General features: G+C 50.1%; 2 protein-coding genes across 2 annotated transcripts; both read right to left on the bottom strand.

Moving 5' to 3' along the window:
* Positions 1-2415: 2415 nt before the first annotated feature.
* On the bottom strand, positions 2416-9817 carry CRYGS (crystallin gamma S). The gene is made up of 3 exons (XM_036389014.1): positions 9691-9817; positions 4830-5072; positions 2416-2688 (listed from the first exon to the last, which is right to left on the bottom strand). The coding sequence occupies exons 1-3, from the start codon at positions 9709-9711 to the stop codon at positions 2416-2418; spliced, it is 537 nt and encodes a 178-aa protein (XP_036244907.1). The 5' UTR covers positions 9712-9817.
* A 1645-nt stretch (positions 9818-11462) lies between these two features.
* On the bottom strand, positions 11463-21091 carry TBCCD1 (TBCC domain containing 1). Its single transcript, XM_036389215.1, has 7 exons — positions 20753-21091; positions 20481-20630; positions 18697-19063; positions 17228-17414; positions 15448-15945; positions 12531-12703; positions 11463-11954 (listed from the first exon to the last, which is right to left on the bottom strand). Exons 1-6 carry the CDS (start codon positions 21089-21091, stop codon positions 12577-12579), a joined length of 1668 nt encoding a protein of 555 aa, XP_036245108.1. The 3' UTR covers positions 11463-11954; positions 12531-12576.
* Between the last annotated feature and the right edge of the window lie 28 nt (positions 21092-21119).

The raw sequence follows: 21119 nt of genomic DNA, 5'->3' as shown, positions 1-21119 counted from the left end.
CTGCATGCCAATTACTGGAGCAGACCCCCTGATAGTGGGGAATGGAAATTAGCTGTCAAGGAAAACCCGGCATCAGCACGGCTGGGCTCACATTGCTGCGCTCCCCGCTCATCTCCACAGGCACCCTCCTCTGCTGTGGCAGGGGGAAAAATGGAAAAAGTCATCTGGAATAACAATAAGATAAAAACTAATGGTTAAAAAAAAACACCCAAGTAGCAGTTTATTGTTATTTGTGTCGGTTGCAAATGTTGAGGACACAACGTTCACCCAAGGGCAAGAGCCTGTGTCACTGTGATATTTTATGAAAAATTCTTTTGCCAGGATTTCTTCTCCTGGCAAGGTGAGAAGCCTCAGCTTCTCCATGTTTTGCTCCTCTGGAATGTGATTTGGAGAATTGTTTGCCCAGCATGTGAATTGTTTTAACTTAATGACCAATCCCAGTCCAGCTGTGTCAGGACTCTGGTCAGTCACAAGTTTTTATTATTCATTCTTGTCTAGCCTTCTGATGTCTCTCTTCAGTATAGTTTTAGTCTATTATTTCTTTTAATATAATATCATAAAATAATAAATCAGCCTTCTGAGAATTTGGAGTCCAGTTCTCATCTCTCACCTCATCCTGGGGACCCACAACACTGCAACAAGCCTGGAGGAGAAGGAGGGAAGACTTGGGATAATTGGGTTTTAAAAGTGGGGGCATCAGCAGTGAAAGGGTAGGACATGGGAAAATGTTACCTTAAGGGCAAACAGATCCAGCTCTGGCTCCTCCAGTGCTGTAGGGTGGATGCACACCAGCAACCACAGAGCTGGAGTATCCCAAACCCATCCAGTGCAGGGCATGTGGGATGGGGACAGGGGCACAGTCCCCAAAATCAGGGTGGGAGTTGGCTAGAAATGCACTGGGTGGGGCTCCTACCTACAGATTTTCCATCACAACAGGGACAGCAACAGGCTCACTGTCAAAAAGAAAACAGGAGCCAGGCTGTGCTCAAACTGCTGCCCTTGGAGAGCTTTGCCAGGGAGAAAAGGGGATCTGGAGCTGAGGGCTAGTCCTGGAGAAATAATATGGGGAAAAATACAGCTAAACCCAACTGTGTTGTTGGATCATCTGCATCCTGCTGCTCCATGAAGGTGAGGAGGGATGGAAGCGGGTGAAGATGCATCACTGTTTGCAGGGAAAGGCTGGAATGGGGCAGTGCTCTGAGGGAGGGGGTGACAGCAGGGAGAGAAAGAAGGGGAGGGTGACTCCTGAGCTGATTTTTGTCCTGGGGGAAGTCCAGGGGGCTGGATGTGGTGGCTCCTTCCCATTCCCCACCGGCAGCAGCTTTCCCAGGAGGTATCAGCCCCGTGGCTTGATGAGCATCCCTTCCCCTGGCTCCCTGCTCCATAATAACCTCATACAGCAAGGGGAAGAGACTGCAGAGCATGGCTGGGAGGGCTCTGCTTCCACCTCCAGCCTCATTATCCCAAAGCCCCTCAGCTCCATGTGCAAACAGGCTGCAGCTCCCAGGGGAAGAGTGCCCAGCCATCAGCTACTCCTGCCTGGGACCTGCCTCTTCTCTGGTAGCACCAGGCAAAGTGGGATGTTCTGGTGGCTAACTGGGAGCCCCCTCTACTCCCTGCACATCTCAGGTGTCCAGGGAGCTGTTCCTGCCCTTCAGCAGCCACCTCCCAGAGGCACTCACTGCCTCTATCCCACACCCAGCCTGCTTCCAGCTCCCAGCTCCATGCGGTGCCCAGCCCCAGTTTAAGCAGCTGAATCCCTTGGCCCACACCTCCAGGGGACATCCTGTAGCTGACACACTGGGCTGCCAGTGTCCCCTGCATTCCCCAAGGAGGTTATGGCTGTCCCCTTCCTGCTCCATTTGGGATCTCCATTTTTTCCCAGTCCCGGGAGGACAGAACTCATCCAGTACCAGGACAGCAGCTGCCTGCTCAGGGTGTCCAGGAGGACACATGGCAGTGACAAAAACCTCATCCCTTCTCCCAAACCACCATGGAGCAGCAACAGAGCAGGCAGGGACTCCATTGGGACATGACAGACCGAGCCACCCACAGCCATCACTGAAAACCGGAACCCAGAGATGTGTGGTGCCAGTGCTGCATAGGGATGGCCGAACGCTGGAGCACAAACTCCAGCTTGGGAATGGCTTTTTCCTAAAGGATCAGAGGGGCAGGGAATGGGGAAGGGGGTGACAATCAGGCAGAGAAGGCTCTGCTCCACCCCAGCTCCCCCCGGATCAGAAGGGCAGGGGATGGGGAAGGGGGTGACAATCAGGCAGAGAAGGCTCTGCTCCACCCCAGCTCCCCGGAGGCAGGACACGTCGCACGCAAATCCCGGGAATAAGCAGGACAAGGCGGAGCTGAGCGACTCAGTTGCTTTATTGGGGGGGTGTGGCAGCCCTGCCCGGGGCCGGCTCACTCGGAGATGCTGCGGAAGGACTGGACGGCGGGGCTGGCCGCGCCCCACTCCACGGGCTTGCGGTACTCCCCCTTGGGCAGCACGTACTGCCGGCCCCGGTAGTTGGGATGCTCGTAGAACACCCAGACGCCCTCCAGCACCCTGCAGGCGTGCACCTCACGCATGTGCCACTCCTCCATGATGGAGGGGCAGTCTTCGGTGGCTTCGAACATCTGCCCGCCAAAATCTCCCTTCTCAAACACCTGGATGTGGCCTCGGCCTCCACTTGGCTAGAAAAAAAAAAAAAAAAGAAAAGAAAAAAAAGTGTGGGGAGAGAAAATCATAGGGTCATGGAAAGGTTAGGGTTGGAAGGGATTTTAAGATGATCCAGTTCTACCTCCCACTAACCCAGGTTCCTCCAAGCCCCCTCCAAGCTGGCCTTGGACACTTCCAGGGGTGGGGCAGCCACAGCTTCTCTGGGTGACTTCATTGGCAGCCAGAGCATTGGATGGAGGCACTGACATGTCCCAGCTCTGACATGGGGGCAGAGTTTGGGCACAGCTGGACTCAAATCAGGTACCAGCCACCCCCTGCACACCAGGACAGGGCTGAAATCTCCAAAAGCACAGGGAGAAGCAGCTGGGGTAAATTCTAACAGAGCATCGCACGCAGAACAGTGATAAGCTCGAGTCAGCAGTGCCGGTCTTGCTATCCCAGGCAGCCTTGAGTCCCTCAGTGCTCCTTGTGAGCATCAGAGAGGCAGCCCCGCTCCAGTCCCGTCTCCTCCGGGCGGAGAGGAGTGCGATGAGCTGCTGAGCCCGGCGGGGCCGCGTTGCTGCGGAGGCAGCGCTGGGTCCCACCGGGACTGGAAGCGCTCCTTGTCCGAAGGCACCCGCGGGATCCGCGCCTGATCTGCAGCTGCCCGGACATCTCTTCCCCAGCCTGCTCCCTCCTTGCCAGCCCCAGCCGAGCTCTGCGGGGTCTCCCCAGGGCAGGGGAAAGCCAGGACCAGGCGGATGTGCGGGATAAGGCTCCCACGTTTCATCCTGGTGGAGGAAGCTGTGCTGCTCTTGCGTCTCACACGTGTTCTGGCTCCATGTCTTAAGCCAGATCAGTGCTCTGAGCGGGCTGGAAACTCTCCTTGCCCCATGCAAAGGGATTTAGACCCAGCTTAAAGCCAGAACAGGCTCAGAGGGGGGTTAGACTCCCAGGCAGAAAAGCAGAACCTGTTCTCAGTGGTGAGATCTGCTCCATGCAGTGGGAATTCACAGCCATGCTCCAATTAATCAACCCGTGGATCAGCAGAATCTGCCCCACTACTGGAAAACCTCAGCAGCAGCAGCAGCAATCCACACTTCATCCACAATCCCAATCTTAAAAGATGCTCCTCCCAATAGGCTTCCCAAAAGGATCCTTCCCTCTGTTCCTTTCTCCCACCATCAGTTAGGAGGGGATGAGCACACCTCCTGTGCTCTCCTCACACCAGGAGGCACCAGGCTGCTCCAAGCATGGCCAAGGAGGGCTCCAGGCATCCCTCCTGTTCCTGGGCACTCCAGGACTGATACTGGGCTTGGCTCTCCACACCCAGAAGGGTTTGGTGACACAGATTCAGCTCCCTGTATCAGAAGGGAGTCCTGGGTTGCTGGAGAGGAAACTTCCCCTCATTCTAAATATTCCTGCAAAACCTATATTCCACTGTTACAGGCCTTGAGCTGTTGGATCAGTTGGTTACACATCAGGGAAAAATGAGAGGCAAACTCTGGAGCAGCCTGCCTGGACACAGAAATCCCTAAAGGAACATGCTGATGAAACTACCTATGGAAACTCACCCACACTCAAAGGGATCTGTGTCACGGACATATTTTATGAAAAATCATTTCCTTAGGATTTTTTCTTCTGAGAAGCTGAGAGGCCACAGAAACAAAATGTAACCAATGGTTATCTGCTGCTGTGGAATTCAACAGGTGCATCTGGGATTGGTCTCATGTGGTTGTTTCTAATTAATGGCCAATCACAGCCCAGCTGTCTTGGACTCTAGTCAGTCACAAGATTTTATTATCACTCCTTTCCATTCCTTTCAAGCCTTCTGATGAAATCCTTTCTTCTATTCTTTTAGTATAGTTTTAATATAATATATATCATAAAATAATAAATCAGCCTTCTGGAACATGGAGCCAAGATTCTCATCTCTTCCCTCATCCTGGGACCCCTGTGAACACCACCAGAGATCTGCCTTTTCCCACTGCAATCCAGACTGGGAAACCTTCACCTTCTCCCCACACCAAACACCTTGCTACTCCCAGAGCAGGACTGTGGGACCAAACCCCTGCAGCCCCCTCTCTGTGGCTCCCCAGGACACCACGTTCCCCCACATGAAACCCTCCCAGGATGGGATAAATGGCAGCATCCCCTGGCAAGGGGTGACACCTACGATCTGGATGTACTTGCAGGAGCCCAGGCGGTCGTTGAGGCCCATCCAGTGGTGGTAGTCAGGGTACTCCCCGTGGGTCAGCACGTACATGTTCCCAGCATAGTTGGGCCTCTCGTAGGCCACCCAGGTGCCTCCATCCACGCGGATGGAGTTGCAGCGGCTCAGGTAGTTGTGGAAATCGGGGCAGTCGCTGTCACACTCGTAGTAACGGCCCAGGAAGTTCTTGTCTTCATAGAAGGTGACCTGAAACGAACAGAGGGGGCAGAGAAGGGAGGTTCCTCATCCAGAACTTCATATTCCAGCCACATCACGGCAGGAAATATCTGAAAGCAGAGCCCTCAGTGTGGCGTTCACATTCTCTGAAAAATCACCCAGGATTTTTCTCCTGGGAAGCTGAGAAGCCTCAGAGAAAAAGGAAAACAATTCTTATCTCATTTGATTCTCCTGTGTTTTGCTTATCTGGAATGTGTTTGGAGATTGTTTATCCACAGGTGATTGTTTCATTGGATTCTGGTGAGAGTTGTTTTCACTCTTTGGCCAATCAGGGCCAAGCTGTGTTGAGACTCTGGGAAGAGTGCCAAGTTTTCATTATTATCTTTTTAGCATTCTAAGTATCCTTTCTGTATTCTTTAGTATAGTTACTTTAGTATTCTTCAATATACTATAGTATCATAAAATAATAAATTAATCTTCTGAGAACATGGAGTCAGATTCATCATTCCTCCCTTCCTTGGGGCACCCCACAAATACAATATTGGAGATATCAGAAATCGTCAAGCCCAGCCATGGAATGGGACCAACTGCAGTCAGTCAGACTAATTCACCTGTCTGGCCCCAATGCCTCCAGCTGCCACCAGTGTTCTGCCCTTCCCAGACCTTTGTTCTGTCCCAGTCCAACACAACACTCCCACAGAGAAGTCCCTGTCCTTTTTTCCAGCAAAACACCATCAAAGCAATTCCCTCCCACCTTCTCTAGATCAGGAGTTACTAAATTATGGCTGGAGAGCTGTGAGAAGTGAATGGAATTTACAAAGTAGGTTTCTGAGGACATGGGTGGGTCTGGCAGCACTGGGTTAGCAGCTGGACTTGATGCCTTTAGAGGGCTTTTCCAGCCTTAACAATTCCATTATTTCCTTTATACTGACCTTCCAAGTGTTTGCAGCAAGATCTTTACTGATCTGAAGGGGGTGGAGAAGTCTCTTTCCTCCCAGATCATGTGTTCTAGCCCATCCTTGTTCCCACTTGAACAACCCAAAACTTCCTTTCTCAAAACTCACTGCCCAAAGCTGGACATCACACAAGCTTTGCCCTTGCCAGGAAAAACTAAGGGTGCATTCCATGTTCATGGTGGGGAGCAGTTTTATGGATATCCAAGGATTGTATTTGCAGTTGGCTCATTCTGCTTTGGTTGCTGCAAGTCCATGAAACCTCTGGCAAATTCACAATCCATCCCCACATTTCTTGCCCAAGAGCTGCTCTATAGCCAGGCTGCTGATCCCAAAGCACTTTATCCTTGAACACAACCTGGCTTGAAAGATCTTTGGAGCTGATGAGCAAATCCCATTCCTCCCACCCAGACAGCCTGGAGATGAGACTCAGTTTTCCTCAAAAATCCCTTCATTAAAATATTGCAAGCCCTAGACCAGACCAGTCCTTTCTCCAGCCCCATTTTTAGATCCTTCCAGGTGACAATTACTCATCAAACATTGCTCTTCTCCAAGAGGATTTCCAAACCATCACATCTATCTTGACTACATCCCCTGCTTGCTCACAACGCCAGATGGTCTAGAGAGAATCTTTCTAGCCACACCCAATCCATTTTCCCATGTTTTTTGCCATAGTTTGATTATTAAGACACCCCCCCCACACCTGCAGTACTTCACCTACAGTGCTTTGGCCACTGGTATCGATGTAACCTCCCTGCTCTTCAAAAATCACTCATTGTCAGTGTTTCAACCCAAATGCAGGACAGCTCTCTCACTTTTTATTTTTAATCATTTGTTTTGTGCTAAAAGTTAAATTAGCCAGAGTTTTCCTGGAGCTGGTTGGTCAGTGTGCCCCACCAGCCTGACCAAGGGATCTGGGGAGTCAGACTGATCATGCCAGAGGATTCATGCTCTTGATTTTGTGGCCTGTTACTGAACATTTATTAGGATAATGCTATTTTCCTTTTAATTTCAAGGATTGATTTGCCATCACAAAGCAGTTGGTGCACACAAAACAACCCGTCTCCTAACATCCTGAGCAAGCTCTTCCCACCTTCAGTGGAGAGCTGGGGATCACTCTGACCTTTCCAGCAATGAATAAGGGCTGTGAAAGGAGAGCACTGAAATGCTCCTGTTTTCCCATTCTTGGGCAGTTAACCACACTGGCCTGTTCTTCCTGGCCACAGCCCACTGCCTTTTCCACAGCCTACTTCTGGATCATTGTCCCTAAAGGTATCACCCAAAAAATCTTTGAGTGTTGACCCAAAGGCAACAACAAAAGCTCTGCTCACTGGGTTTGGCAGTCATGCATCACCAGTCACCCTCTTCCAGAAGGCACTGGTCAAGGAAGCCACAGCACCCCTGGAAAAGCCTCTGCAGGGATTCATTTATTCCCAGTTCAGCATTATCCTCTGCTGGGATGGCTGATCCCTCTCTCCAACATCCGTCCCCAAGCTCTGATCCTGTCCCACTCCTGTCCAACATGGTTGATTATAAACTCTGCCCAGTGTGGATCTGCTTTCTGGGCAGAGGGAACCTGGAAGAGCTCAAGGCCAGGTTGGACGGGGCTTGCAGCAACCTGAGATAGTGGAAGATGTCCCTGCCCATGGAAGGGGGTGGGACTGGATGGGCTTTAAAGTCCTTTCCAACTGAAACCATTCTGGGATTCAGTGATGTTCCTTCCCCACCCAGCCTAACACAACCAAACTGGAGCCTGATGTTTCCAGGGGAGCATTTCCCCTGCACTCATAAAACAACAAAGCCAAAGAAATCCAAAGGCAAGTTAAGGATATGGCTATTCCTACAAAACTGTGTCCAACCTAAGTGCTGCTCCTTGGTTTAATTTCAGAATTTAAAGGATCCTCCCCACCCATTCTCCAGCACAGCCCTTCAGACACACCCTCAGCTCCTTTCAGACCTTTGCTTCCCAGCTTTCCTGCATGGATTCAGGCTGATGTTTTCACCCATAGAATAATTACAGATTCCAATTCCAGATTTGCAGCTTTGTTTCTGTCCCCTCTCACTTGCAGGGAAATCACTTTCCTTCAGCCAAACCCTGCAGGAGCTCTGCTCCCAGCACTCCCCTGTTAACCTCTCCATGTCCAACCTTGCCTTTTGGGGGTTACCAGGCACATACCACATCTGCCAGAGCAGATCTCCCTTGCAGGAATGTAAAACTTTGGTCACCTCACCTGAGTTATCACATATTTCTTTTCAACAGCAGCTTAGCTAGAAGGAAAATAATAAAAAATATCCATTTTTTACTCATAAAAAAGTATCCAACTCATAAAAAATATCCACTCCTCTATCAGGAGGGGTCCCTTTCCAGGGCAGATCCCTCACCGGGGCTGTGAGAAATGGTGTTCAATTCCCTATTTTGCCCTTTTCTTTTCCATGGAATGTGCTTAACAAGAGCACAGCATACAGAACTAGGAGATAACTCCTCCTGGCCATCTTGCTGCCCTCCAGCAGCACAAATTCCATTAATTCCCAGTGGCACACTCCGGGGGGACACAGCTTTCGGCAGGGGAAAGGCAGAATGTGCTCAAGGCTTTCCAAGCTGATAGGAGACTCAAGGATGGAGCAGTTGCAGTTCCCCAGGACCTTTTTTAGGTTTAGGTACAGAAAATTTGCACCCCAGGATCCAGGAGCCACCAGCACACGCCCCTTGGCTTCCCAGCCCAACAGCCTGAGAGCCACAGAGCCGAAGGACACAGAAAAGCCAGGGCCAGATATCCCATGGCACTGCCCAGTGCCTCCAAACCCACGGTGCCTCCAAAGCCCCTTGGGTCTCACAGCCTCCACAGGCTGAGAGGAACCCAGCCCAAAAGCTAAACTCAGATGAAGCTCTTCCTGCAGCCTCCTAACAGCATTTGATATTCCATAGAGGACACTGGCCCAAGTCCCCACCCTCCTTTCCCTTTCCCTTTCCTTTCCCAGCTGTTTCTCTCTCCCTGCCCAGTCCCAGACTCAGTACAAGTTCTGTGGGATCAGCCAGCTCAGCTCTGCTAAACCCAAGCCTGAGGTGCTGGATCCCCACCTGAGATGTCTCTCCAGCTGAAGGTGAGCTTCCCAACCTACCTCCTTCTCTGATTTCAGTTCGTCCCTGCCAACTGCACCAAATCCCAAGGCCGGTGTGCATCATCCCTCCGGGAACACGATTCCCTTCGGTGCCATGGCCATCCATGGAGCCTTTCTGTCCCAGCACACCTTCTGCTCCACCATGGAAAAGGGATGTGGCAGCTCTGCTGGTGCTGGCAGTCAGGCTCTCTCCAAGGGACCTTTCCATGACACCCTGCTCTGCAAGCACAGTGATTCCCAGCTGGCACAGCCCCTCCACCCCCAATTCACAAGGCATCAGACCCTGCTGATTTAGAACCATTTCAAAATGCCTCTCACCAGTCACTGTGCTTGACTCCATCCTCTGGCAGAGCCACACCTAGAGGGACCAGCCAAAATCTGGGAAAATACTTGGGAGGGCTCAGCTCCAGCTTCCCTCCACGTGAGGAGGGATTTCAAGCATCTCCCCCTGCCCACACACTGACAGAGGGGGAAGCTGTCAGCAGAACAAAAAAAACCAAAGTTTCTCCACAATTCATCCCTGCAAAATTCTGCACTTTTAGCCAAAATCATGAATACACTGCAAACAAACTTACCTTGGTTCCAGCTCTGGACATTTTCCGTTCCAGCCAAGCTCCCCTGTGCCGGAGGAACGTCAGCAGCTGTTACAAACAGCCAGGATCCGAGGTGCCCTTTTTATAACGGGCTTGTTTTAAACCAGACAGCCGCTTTGTCATGAGAATAGGATCCAAAAATTGAGTCAGTGATTCTGAGGCTATAGCCGATTTCCAGAAAAGCAAACAGGATTATGGAATAAAGGAAGGCTTCGCCATCCTCCCTTTGTTACCATTTGCTGAGTCAGAACACCAAAACTCTGCCAAATGCACTCAAAACACGCAGTCCCCCGCCAAGGACGGGTGGTAATTTGGCTGCTCCCTCCCTTCCAAGCTTGTTAAACAAGAAGGAATCCTTGTTGGCTCTTAGAGACCCACCCCATTTGTAAGGAGGGCACATGGTATTCATCAGGGATGTTCAGGTGCAGTGAAGGATGCAGTTAAGGAACAACAAAGTGTTCAGAGCAGACAGCAGAGGATTGCAAAGACCAGCTCTGCATTGAAAGCTCTCAATGGAGACATCTGTGCAGCAAAGAGGCTGCAGATTTTCCTGGGACACCCTCAGCTGGAGCCACACCACTCCAAATACCTCCTGACTTAGAGGGAAAGAAGGAAGTGTGGCCACCTCCCTACTCCCCACAGAGTGATTTCACACCTCCAACGATGCCCAGATTTCTGTTGTCTCTTCAAGTGTCACAAATTCAACCCCAACTCTCAGCCCAGCACCTGAGGCTGGAGCAGAGGAGTTTTCCCTTTGGCCACACTCCGGCCCTGGGAGCGGGCAGGCCGAGGATCACTGGCTTCCACAGCCACCCCCCCGCCAGTGCATTATGAAAAACCACCTCTGCAGCTATTCAGTGCCCCAGCCCAAAGGCTTAGTGAGACAAAGGGACACGAATTTGGCACAGCAGCGCCCGAAACACGCAGCCCCTCTTTCAAATCTGTCAGGACAAGCACTCTCGCAACAGCAGCTCTGTAAATGCAGGCATATGGGAGAGCCTGGGGCACACACAATCAGCAGCTGCTCCTCTTCCCATTTTAGGAGCCTTGAATCACCCAGAGCTGTTGCTCTCACTGAGGCCACTTGGATTGATTTAGTTTTTAACTCCTGAAGATCACAGTTCGAGCACAAGCTGGGTTCTATCAGCACGTTCACAGCTCAAAGCTGTGGTCACTTTGCACATCCCTCCTTTAGAGGTCGGTTAAATACAATAAACTCATCTTATATAAATAGAATAAATATAACAAACTCACCTCACCTGCCTGCCCAGGAGCCAAGGAGACCTTCAGAGGAATTCTGAGGCAGTGCACTCGAGAGCACTGTGCCTTCCCCTCTCTCAGCTTGGAGAGCTCTTCCCAAGGCACCACCAGCTGCTGCCTCCACTCATCCATGCAATGCCTTTGCCTATTTTCCAAGCTTATTTAAGTGCTCAGCTATGAGCACATCTCCCCAAAACACATCCCACCAGCACATGAGAATGGTGCTTATTCAAGCTGATAATTTTTATGAAAATTATGAGAGATAGGAATAGGGCTTGTATCAAAACTTTGTGCCAGGGCAGCCTTCAGCTGCATGGCTGAAGTTTACAGGAGTTTTACTTTCAGCCTGGTAGGACTTACATTCTTCTTTTACCCCACTTGTCCCATAAATTAGCAGTTTCTCTGTCTGACAGCTTCACATTTCATTAAGATAAAAGATGCTGTGTCCCCCTAAGACCAACTGTACAGGTAAAACCCCTTCCCCAAGACATGTGTCAGTTTATCCAACAAATCTAGTTTATTGACATTTGTCAAAACAATGCAACCATATACAAAAAATTTATCTTCTAAAAGTGCCATCTTCATATTAAAAAAAAACCTGTTTGATTTCATTCATAAAAAATTAAACATTTCTTTTTCACATTTATTAAAACAGCACCACTGGTTTGTACCATGAGGATGCAGGTGATGCCCAGGGCCTGCATCCAGCTTTGTCCCAGGAAACCTGGTGTGTTGGACACTATGGACTGCTGTGACAGCTCTGCAACAAGGAACTCTTCATCCTCCCCCAGTGCCAGGCACCTCTGAGTCACCAAAAGGATGGCTACAGCACATTCCTGGCAAAGCACCAATGCTCAGGAATCCTACAGCAGCCAGGCAGTCCCATCCTCACCAGGGCTGGTTGGCAGATCCAGTGGGTGCAGGTGGGATGGCACAAAGTCTTAATGAGAACTGGGCTGAGTGGATCACTGGCTGTTCCCAGAGCTCTGGAACAAAATAAAAGGAGGCAATTTTACTTCTAACACCAGCAAAGAAAAAAAAAAAAAAGGAATTCAAAGGCTAAATAAAAAATAAAACAATTTTCTAATGGTTTGAAACATGCCATGGCAGAAGAGCACAATAAGGGCAGGTCTCCAGCTCCTAAACCACTTCTGTTTGGGAAGAGTAAGTGAGAATTATCCAAAGTCTTATTGTAAGAACTACCCAAAGTCTCATTCAACTCTCTTTAGCAAAAAGTGAGATGGGTAGACATCAATGCACAGAGTTTCTTTGAAAGAGCAGCTATTCCAATCAGTTTTATATCACATTATGTGCAATTTGCCCATCTGCCTTACAGATGCCTCCAACAAATCAAACTTGGCAACACGGCCAAGCTGAGGACACAGATTTCAGCTGAAAATGGGTTTTGACAGGAAAGTAGGAACTAAACCCAAATGCCAGGCTCTTGTGAGAACATTCCCTCAGACTCCTGCTTCTCCTACCTCTGCCTTGGCTGTGCACACCAACATGGGACAGTTCCTGGGGAGGAGAGAAGAAGCAAGAGAAAGAGGCCTTTTACTCACCTCCCTTTCCTTCTGCTGCCCAGGAATGTTATCCTGGCCAGGAATGTTATCCTGCCTGCTTGGAGCCCAGGGCAGGAGGCACCAGGCTGTCCAGCTGCTGCCTGTTCCCTGTCTGAACCAGCCACTCATAGAATTTGTTTTCTACCACAGCCTGGAACTGTTTCCTCTGATCCCTGAAAGAGACAAAGCAGCAGGGAAATATGGAAAAATTCACATTTATTTACAGTATTATACTTCTACCATGTCTTCACTATCCAAACAAGCCTCCAGATGGATCAGGAAGAGCCAGGCTTGGTTCCTGAACCTTGCAGAGACAACCAGAAAAGGTTTTTACTGAGTTAATGTGATGCTAATGAACCCCAAAGGCAGAACCTGGAGCACTTGGAGAAGTCATAGAAAATTCTCCATCCCACCACCACAACCGCCCTGCTCCAGGGCTGCCTCCACTTTCCCCTCAGGGCACAGCTGAAAAACTGTCTGAAAAGGGAGAACACTAAGGTTAGCAACCAGTGCTTAAGCACTAAGGACATGAAATTCTATTCTGACAGCACCAGAGAGGATGGAGATCAGGGAAAAAATGCACCTATAAACACACCTCACATCATTTTCTTTTTGGAGTGTTTTTGGCAAGCCTAACAGGGCAGGCCACTCAGCCCAGGCTAACTGGCACTGTCAGATGCCCAAAATCATCTCCAGAATAGCATCCCAGTCCTCTGGGATCAGCTCACATCTGGAATTTCTTAAGCCAAAGGTGGCAGAGGCGTTGAGTAGCTCCTGATGGACTTTTTCAAGCAGTTTACACAATTCATTTCTGAACAGCAAATACTGGGAAGGAATTCTTGGCTGTGAGGGTGCTGAGGCCCTGGCACAGGGTGCCCAGAGCAGCTGTGGCTGCCCCTGGATCCCTGGCAGTGCCCAAGGCCAGGCTGGATGGGGCTTGGAGCAACCTGGGACAGTGGAAGGTGTCCCTGCCCACGGTGGGGCCTGGAATCTGGTTGGGTTTTTAAGGTCCCTTCCAATTCAGGCCATTCTATTCAGTTTTGTCCCACTCACCCTCAGACATGCTCCATGTATCCACACCCTTTTTTCAAGTTAAGGCTGCTGTCTGTATGTTCTCTTCCATTTGAGCCATTCCCCACAAAGCAGGGTTTTGGAACACAAACTAACCCAAATTCCTCCCCAGTGAACACAAAGGCAGCCACTTCTTTCTTCCCTTGTGGATTTATCTTCTCCAAAAGCTTTTTCTCTACCTTGATCTGCTACCGACCCTGAAAGACTTTCTGTCTGATACGCTCAGAAAAATGAATAAACAGGATTTTATGCTTTTGCAAGTTGTTCCTCAAGCTGTCTTCTTGGTCCTGTCTTACGGGGGTTTTACTTTCAGCCTGGCAGGATTTACATTCTTTTTTTGCCCCACTTTCCTCAATCAGACAACTTCAACTTCTTGAAAGATGTCTTCTTATTTCTAACACTCTCTTTCACCTCCCTGCTCGAGCACAGCAGCTTTTTTCTTTCTACAAGCCTGATATCCTGTTTGCTCTAAGCTTCCTACTTGTCTCCCTTCTTGTTTCCCTGCCTGCAAGAGACAACAGACATTTTCCACTGTCAGCTGCCCACTTTCTTTTCAACAAGCTTCTAAACTTGCCAGAATTTCCCCCCTTTTATGGAATAAGCAGGGAGCTCTTGCCTCCTGTGACTGCAGCAGATGATGGCAAATCTAAGCACATCATCCCCTATTTCCTCATATTTCTTTCACAGGAAGGTTCTGACAGGTCAAACTCCTTCCCAAAACTGTGGAGGGAAGCAGCAGCCTGGGAAGAAAAACAGATATTTGAAATGGGGGTTTATCCCCATTCTGTGCTTGCCAAGGAAGCTGGGCAGAGGATTCCACGTGATCTGCTCCAGAGGAATTTCAAAGATACTGCCAAAAGGTGATCTGCTGCAATGATGCATGTGCACATTCCCAGCTCACATCAGCAAGGGCTGGGACAGCCATTTATAGCCTCAATCCCAAGGGGAAGGCTGGGCTAAGAGGGACCCCAGGCAGCTCAGGGTGCACACCCAGCCCTGGCCCAATCCATAGCCAGGGTGGATCCCTCACCTCAGCAACATCTGGGAATGCTTTTCCTGGAGCCTCACAAGCTGGGAAAATGCAGCCATGAGAAAGCACCTGCTCAGGAGCAGCGTGGGTGAGGGAAGGGATTGTCCCCCTTGACCCCACTTCGTGAGGCCCCACCTGCAGAGCTGCCTTCAGCCCTGGGATACCCAGCACAACAAGGATGTGCTGCTGCTGCTGCTGCTGGAATCCAGAGGAGGCCACGGAGGTGTTCCAGGGGCTAGAGCCAGGCTGGGAGAGCTGGGGGTGTTCACCTGGAGAGGAGAAAGCTCCAGGGAGACATCACAGCACCTTCCAGTGCCTAAAGGGGCTCCAGGAGAGCTGGAGATGGATTTGGAGAAGGGACTGGAGTGACAGGACATAGTGGAATGGCTTCCCACTGCCAGAGGGCAGATTTAGATCAGATATTGGGAAGAAATTCTTCTCTGTGAGGGTGGTGAGGCCCTGGCACAGGGTGCCCAGAGAAGCTGTGGCTGCCCCATCCCTGAACTGTTCAAGGCCAGATTGGACAGGGCTTGGAGCAACCTGGGATAGTGGAAGGTGTTCCACAGCACGGGGTGGAACAGGATGAGCTTTAAGGTCCCTTCCAACCCAAGGTATTTTGGGATTCTACAGCTCTTGAGCTATGCCTGTGAGCATTAGTCTTCCCCCATCACCAAGCAGAATCCCAGGATTGCTGATTACTAATGCTCTAGGACTGGCCTGCAAGACAAGGCTCCCACAACCCAAGCCATCCTTCAAGGATTTCTGTGGGATCCCCATCAAACAACCCTCTGTCCACATGGCTGAGGGGACACTCACCTGCTCAGCCCTGCCTCCTTCACCATGCGCTGCCACACCTGCACCTTCTGCTCCCGCTGCCTCAGCACCTCCTGGTACTCCTGGGGAAGCCCCCCTGGGGTCTCTGTGGTGTCTCCTTCCATCTCAAAGGGAATCACAAAGGTGTAGAAGTCTGAGGGGGGCAGGAGCCGGAAGACGCTGGTGTCACCGCTGTCCCTGCACACCAGCATGGGGCTGTCCCAGTAGTTTGGCAGAGTGGCCAAGCCCACCTGAGCCATGTGGTCTTCCAGCATGGGATAATGGGTGTGGAAAGGGGCAAAGCTGACTGCCTGGTTCCCCGAGAGGATGAGGGGCTGCGTGGGTGTGAGGGTGTGGAAAGTACAGCCCTTGGTGGACGAAAGCAACAAGCGATGGCAAACGGCGATGACCTTGACGTTGTCACAGCTCTGGACGTGGACTGATACCCCCACAGGGCCCAGGACAAAGGTGCTGCTCCGGCACTTCTCGATGGTCACTGATCTGCCAAGGAAATACAGAACCATCAGGGCTGGAAGGAACCTCCATCCAGACCAAGGCAGGGTCACTGTCACAGACATAATTTATGAAAAATCCTTTGGCCAGGATTGTGGTGGTGCTCACAGGGGTCCCAGGAAGAGGGAAGAGATGAGAATCTTGACTCCATGTTTCAGAAGGCTGATTTATTATGTTATATATATATATTATATTAAAACCATACTAAAAGAATAGAAGAAAGGATTTCATCAGAAGGCTGGCTAAGAATAGAAAAAGAATGATAACAAAATCTTGTGACTGACCAGAGAGTCCGAGACAGCTGGAAAAAAATCCTGTGACTCAGGCATGTTTTTTTGAAAAATCCTTTCCTTAGGATTTTTCCTCCTGAGAAGCTGAGAGGCCTCAGGAACAAAATGTAACCAATGGTTATCTGCTGCTGTGGAATGCAACAGGTGCATCTGTGATTGGTCCATGTGGTTGTTTTTAATTAATGGCCAGTCACAGTCCAGCTGTCTCGGACTCTCTGGTCAGTCACAAGATTTTGTTATCATTCTTTTTCTTTCCTTTGTTAGCCTTCTGATTAAATCCTTTTCTCTCCATTCTTTTAGTGCAGCTTTAATATATAATTTTCTTTTAATATAATATATATCATAAAATAATAAATCAGCCTTCTGAAACATAGAGTCAAGATTCTCATCTCTTCCCTCTTCCTGGGACCCCTGCAAACACCACCACAGGGTTACCTGCAGCAGGTGACATAGGAATGTGTCCAGGTGGGTTTGGAATGTCTCCAGAGAGGGAGAGTCCACCTCTTCCCTGGGCACCTGCAATGGAAGGAAGTTCCTCCTCATGTTGAGGTGAAACTTGCTGTGGTTTAGTTTATGGCCATTGCTCCCTATCTTGTCACTGGCACCACTGAGCAAAGCCTGGCACTACCTGGAGATCTCTGTATGGATTGATGGGATCCCACCTCAGTCTGGTCTTCTCCAGACTAACCAGGCCCAGCTCTCTCAGCCTTTCCTTGTCAGGGAGATGCTCCAGTCCCTTCATCATCTCTGTATCATCCACTGGACCCTCCCAGGAGCTCCTTGCCCCTCCTGAGGAACCCAGACCTGAACACAGCACCACAGCTGTGCCTCACAGGGCTGAGCAGAGGGGCAGGATCACCCCCTGACCTACTGGGAATGCTCTTCCTAACACCCCCCAGGATCCCACTGGCCTCCTGGCCCCCAGGACACACTCATGGTCACCAGGAGTCCAGCTGAGTCCCAGGGGAAGCCAAACTCACCGCAGAGGGGACAGGAGGTAAATGAAGGAGTCGTTGCAGCGATAGATTCTGACGTGAGCCCCCACCAGGGTGTCTGAGCTCTTGGCCAGGGTCTGCCTGTACACGTGGCTCATGATCACCAGGGGGGACACCTCTGGCACCACCCGGGCACTGCAGGCAATCCTGGCTCTCCTGGTTGCTCCTTCCACTGCAAAACAAAGCCCACACAAGTTCTGGGTGCAGCAATCCCTCAGGAAAAGAATCAGCCCCAAAGTTCAAGGATGGTAAATCCCACAGCGGTCACACCATCCCTGATGCCTCCTGGGCAGGTCAGCAGCAAGAGGCACCAGAAATTTCAGAAACTGAGAGACACTGAAGGACCAAAACCACTTAAAAGATTACTTAGGAGCAGTCAAAGCCTCCCACAAGCTCCAGAATCTCCAGTTCCACAGGCCTGTTGCTGAACACAAGACTCAGCTTAGCAGGAAGATCCTGAGGGTGAGTTTTAAGCAGGAATTGTGTGTTTTAAAAGGGGAAATGCTCCCTCTAGGATGCAATCCTTAAGCCCTTCCCCATCCTCCCTAACCCACTGCCCCTCTTGGGATCCTGCAGTCAGGGAAACAAAACACTGAGATAAATTCCTTATCCTAAGGAGGAAAGTGCCTTGGCTCCACTCCCATGTCCCTGAAGGAGAGGGGCTGGATTGGACACAAGGAAACCTAGACCAGATCCCACCCCACTGCCAGATCCCTGGTCAGCAACAAGAGCTGAGTTCTCATTTCTGGGGTTATTTTTCTTAAAATTTTATTTATACTATTTATCTAGATTTATTTTTCTGTATTTCTAAATTGATTTCTGTATTTTCAACTTCCTCTATTTGTATTTTTTGACTTATCTACACTTTTGTAATTCTATTTATTTCTCTATATTTTTATTATATTTATATCTTTATTATATTTATATATTTATTTTTATATATTTATTTCTATATTTCTGTGCACTTCTGCTTTTGTTTTTCCATACTCATACTTACTGTATTTCTGTATATTTCTATATATTTCTATTTTATTCACATATTTCCATTCCCCCCCACATCCCAATGTCTCCCCACACCCCAATGTCCCTCCAAACTTTTGTAATTCTATTTATTTCTCTATATTTTTATTATGTTTATATCTTTATAATATTTATTATACCATATCTATATATTTATTATATCCATATATTTATTTATTATCTTTATTTTTACATATTTATTTCTATTTTTCTACATTTCTGTGCACATCCGCTTTTGTTTTTCCATACTCGTACTTACCGTATTTATGTATATTTCTATATATTTCTATTTTGCTCACATTTTTCCATTCCCCCCCACATCCCAATGTTCCCCCACATCCCAATATTCCCCCACATCCCAATGTCCCCCCACACCCCCATTTCCCCCCATATTTCTGTCTATCTAAGAACACCTTCCCAGCAGTTTTGCCCACCTTGCTGTGCCCACGCGAGCTTCTTGCCAGCCTTGACACAGACAGTTATTCCCAGGGGATTGGCAGTGAGGGAGGAGCGCAGCCAGCTCTCCAGCTTGTGCAGGGAGAAGGTTCTGGAGCCTTTGGAATACCCATTGAGGCCATGGCAGGGCTGCCTGAGGGCCAGCTTGTGGAGGGGACGGACGGTGCCCGAATTGCTGACGGTGCCCTCCAGCAGGAAGCTGAGGGCACACACGGCTTCAAAGGACACCAGGCTGCTGCAGCTGGAATGGGAAGAGGCTGAGAGCTGCTCTGGCTCCAGCAGCAGCTCCAAGATATCCAAGAGGTGGCTCTGAACAAAGGCAAGGTGCTCCTGGTCGTCCCAGTTCTGTAGGGGCAGGAAAACACACAAGGGGTGAGTTCTCCAAGAAGCTCCATGAACATCACATACACAAATCCTTGCTTAGAATCCTTCCAGAAGAAGGAAAGCCAGTCAGGTACAGTGCTCATTCCTGCTGCTCTGCTCTCACAAGGCTGGAAAGACACCTCCCCCAAAAAGCTCAAAATACCAACTCAAGTACCAAGTATTCATTCTGGAGGGGCAGCAAAACACACAAAGGGTGAGTTCTCCAAGCTGAGAAGCTCCATGGACATCATATATACAGATCCTTGCTTAGAATCCTTCTAGAAGAAGGAAAGCCAGTCAAGTACAGTGCTCATTCCTGCTGCTCTGCTCTCACAAGGCTGGAAAGACACCTCCCCCCAAAAACTCAAAATAAAGCATTTAATTCCAACTCAAGTATCAAGTATTTCCTTCTAGAGAGCAGCACCAGGCTCTTCTACAGCCCCACACAAACCCAAGCCACTGCTGCTGGCATTCAAAGGGAGGACACAAATCAATAACTGACACTCAAGGTCCTGGAGCTGCTCCACTGGAAAAAGCCCTGCAGCCAGGATTCAGTGCCAGGATAAAAAGCAGAGGATCATTTCTCCAATAAATCAAACCCTCTGAAAGAATCTTTATTTCAAATTCTAAAGGGCTGCAGCCCAAAAAAAGGAGACTGCAATTCATGCAAAGATTCATAAAGGTGAGTTTTGCTGAAGGAACATAGGGCTGTGATTACACCTTGTCCTCACCACTTTTGTTCAACGTTTCAGGATAAAATTATCCAGCTCCTGTTTTTAATCATTCCAGCTTGCCCCAAGCTACATTTCACCAGCTTATCCCACTCACAGCAGCACATCTGTGCCAGAATTCCAGAGGCTGGCATGGCCTTACACAGGGTTGCAAATTGCAATGCATTCTCGCACACAGAGCTGCTCACAGGACACATCCAACTCACTCCTTCCTAAATACCTGGCAGTATTTTAAAAGGAAACAGCATTTCCATGCAGTTGATCTACAGCTGAACAACCAACTCCCCTCTCAGAAACAAAATATTATGCCCTGGAATCCAAAATTCCACACTGGGATCATGGGAAAGGCACTATGAGCATGAGGAGAGCTCCCTGCTTGACTAATAAAGCAAAAAAGGCTGTTGCTTCTCAAAAGGATACTTGCCAAGACTCTCGGGGAATATTCAGTTGGGTTTGGACTCCAGGAAAGTCTCATGGAAAACTTTAAAAATCCATTTTATAAACTGTAGAGATCACAACAACTTCACTTCGTTTACTATGGAACAGGAATTGTGCAGCTGGAGCTTTGCTCAGAGGTGAAACCCTCCCGGGAACAAACCAGCCCCTTCCCCAAGCCCCCTCAGAGCGAAGCGGCTCCTGCACACGGGCAGTCCCGGAGGTACGAGTACCTTATTCTCGGTGCCCAATTTCCCTGACAGGCTGGGAGACTTGGTCCTGGGGCTGGGCCACTCGTCGCCGAGCAGAGAGCGCCGCAGGGACACGTTGTGGAACTGCTGCACGTACAGGAAGAGCAGGAACTGCAGCGTGTCCACGGAGAGCTGGAGAGCACGGGAGAGACAGAGAATTGTCAGCCTGGGCCAGGCTCCTCTTTCGGCAGGGTTGGGGCTCCCCCTGCCTCAGGCCGGGCCCGGACTCCCCCTGCCTTAGGCCGGGCTCTTGCCTTGCTCCGCTCCCACTCCAGCTCCTCGGCGCTGGTGCAGGCCGCCTCAACCTCGGCCCAGCGCAGGCGGAGCGGCGGGGAGGGCCCGCGGAGGCCGCGGAAGAGCTCGAAGTAGAGCCAGGCGATCTCGGGGCTCAGCAGCAGCTTCCCGCAGGCGATGTGCCGCCAGCTGGACCAGCTCAGCCGCGGGAAGCAGCCCTGGTCCGCCCGCGCGCGGGCGTAGGCGGCCGCCTTGCGCAAGTAGTGCGGGGTGAGGCGGGCGGGCGGCGGGGCCGGGAGCGCTCCCACCAGGAACGGCTCCGTGCGCACCCACAACCGCACCGGCCCCGCCGCCGCCATCGCCGCCGCCGCCACTTCCGGGTTCCAC

The sequence above is a fragment of the Molothrus ater genome, chromosome 10 (genome assembly GCF_012460135.2).
Source record: "Molothrus ater isolate BHLD 08-10-18 breed brown headed cowbird chromosome 10, BPBGC_Mater_1.1, whole genome shotgun sequence".
Classification (NCBI taxonomy): Eukaryota; Metazoa; Chordata; class Aves; order Passeriformes; family Icteridae; genus Molothrus; species Molothrus ater.
Note: the sequence above shows the minus strand (reverse complement) of the source record. Positions and strands in the feature narration are given on the sequence as shown.

Bases quoted from the DNA above. Each gene is read 5' to 3' on its own strand.
- CRYGS (XM_036389014.1), bottom strand. From the start codon at position 9,711: ATGTCCAGAGCTGGAACCAAG. The intron at 5,073-9,690 runs GTAAGTTTGTTT...TGTTCGTTTCAG, and splicing joins TGTCCAGAGCTGGAACCAAG to GTCACCTTCTATGAAGACAA. The intron at 2,689-4,829 runs GTAGGTGTCACC...TTTTTTTTCTAG, and splicing joins CCTGCAAGTACATCCAGATC to CCAAGTGGAGGCCGAGGCCA.
- TBCCD1 (XM_036389215.1), bottom strand. From the start codon at position 21,091: ATGGCGGCGGCGGGGCCGGTGCGGTTGTGGGTGCGCACGGAGCCGTTC. The intron at 19,064-20,480 runs GTACTCGTACCT...CTGCCCCTACAG, and splicing joins AATTGGGCACCGAGAATAAG to AACTGGGACGACCAGGAGCA. The intron at 12,704-15,447 runs GTGAGTGTCCCC...TGTCTCTTTCAG, and splicing joins AAGGAGGCAGGGCTGAGCAG to GGATCAGAGGAAACAGTTCC.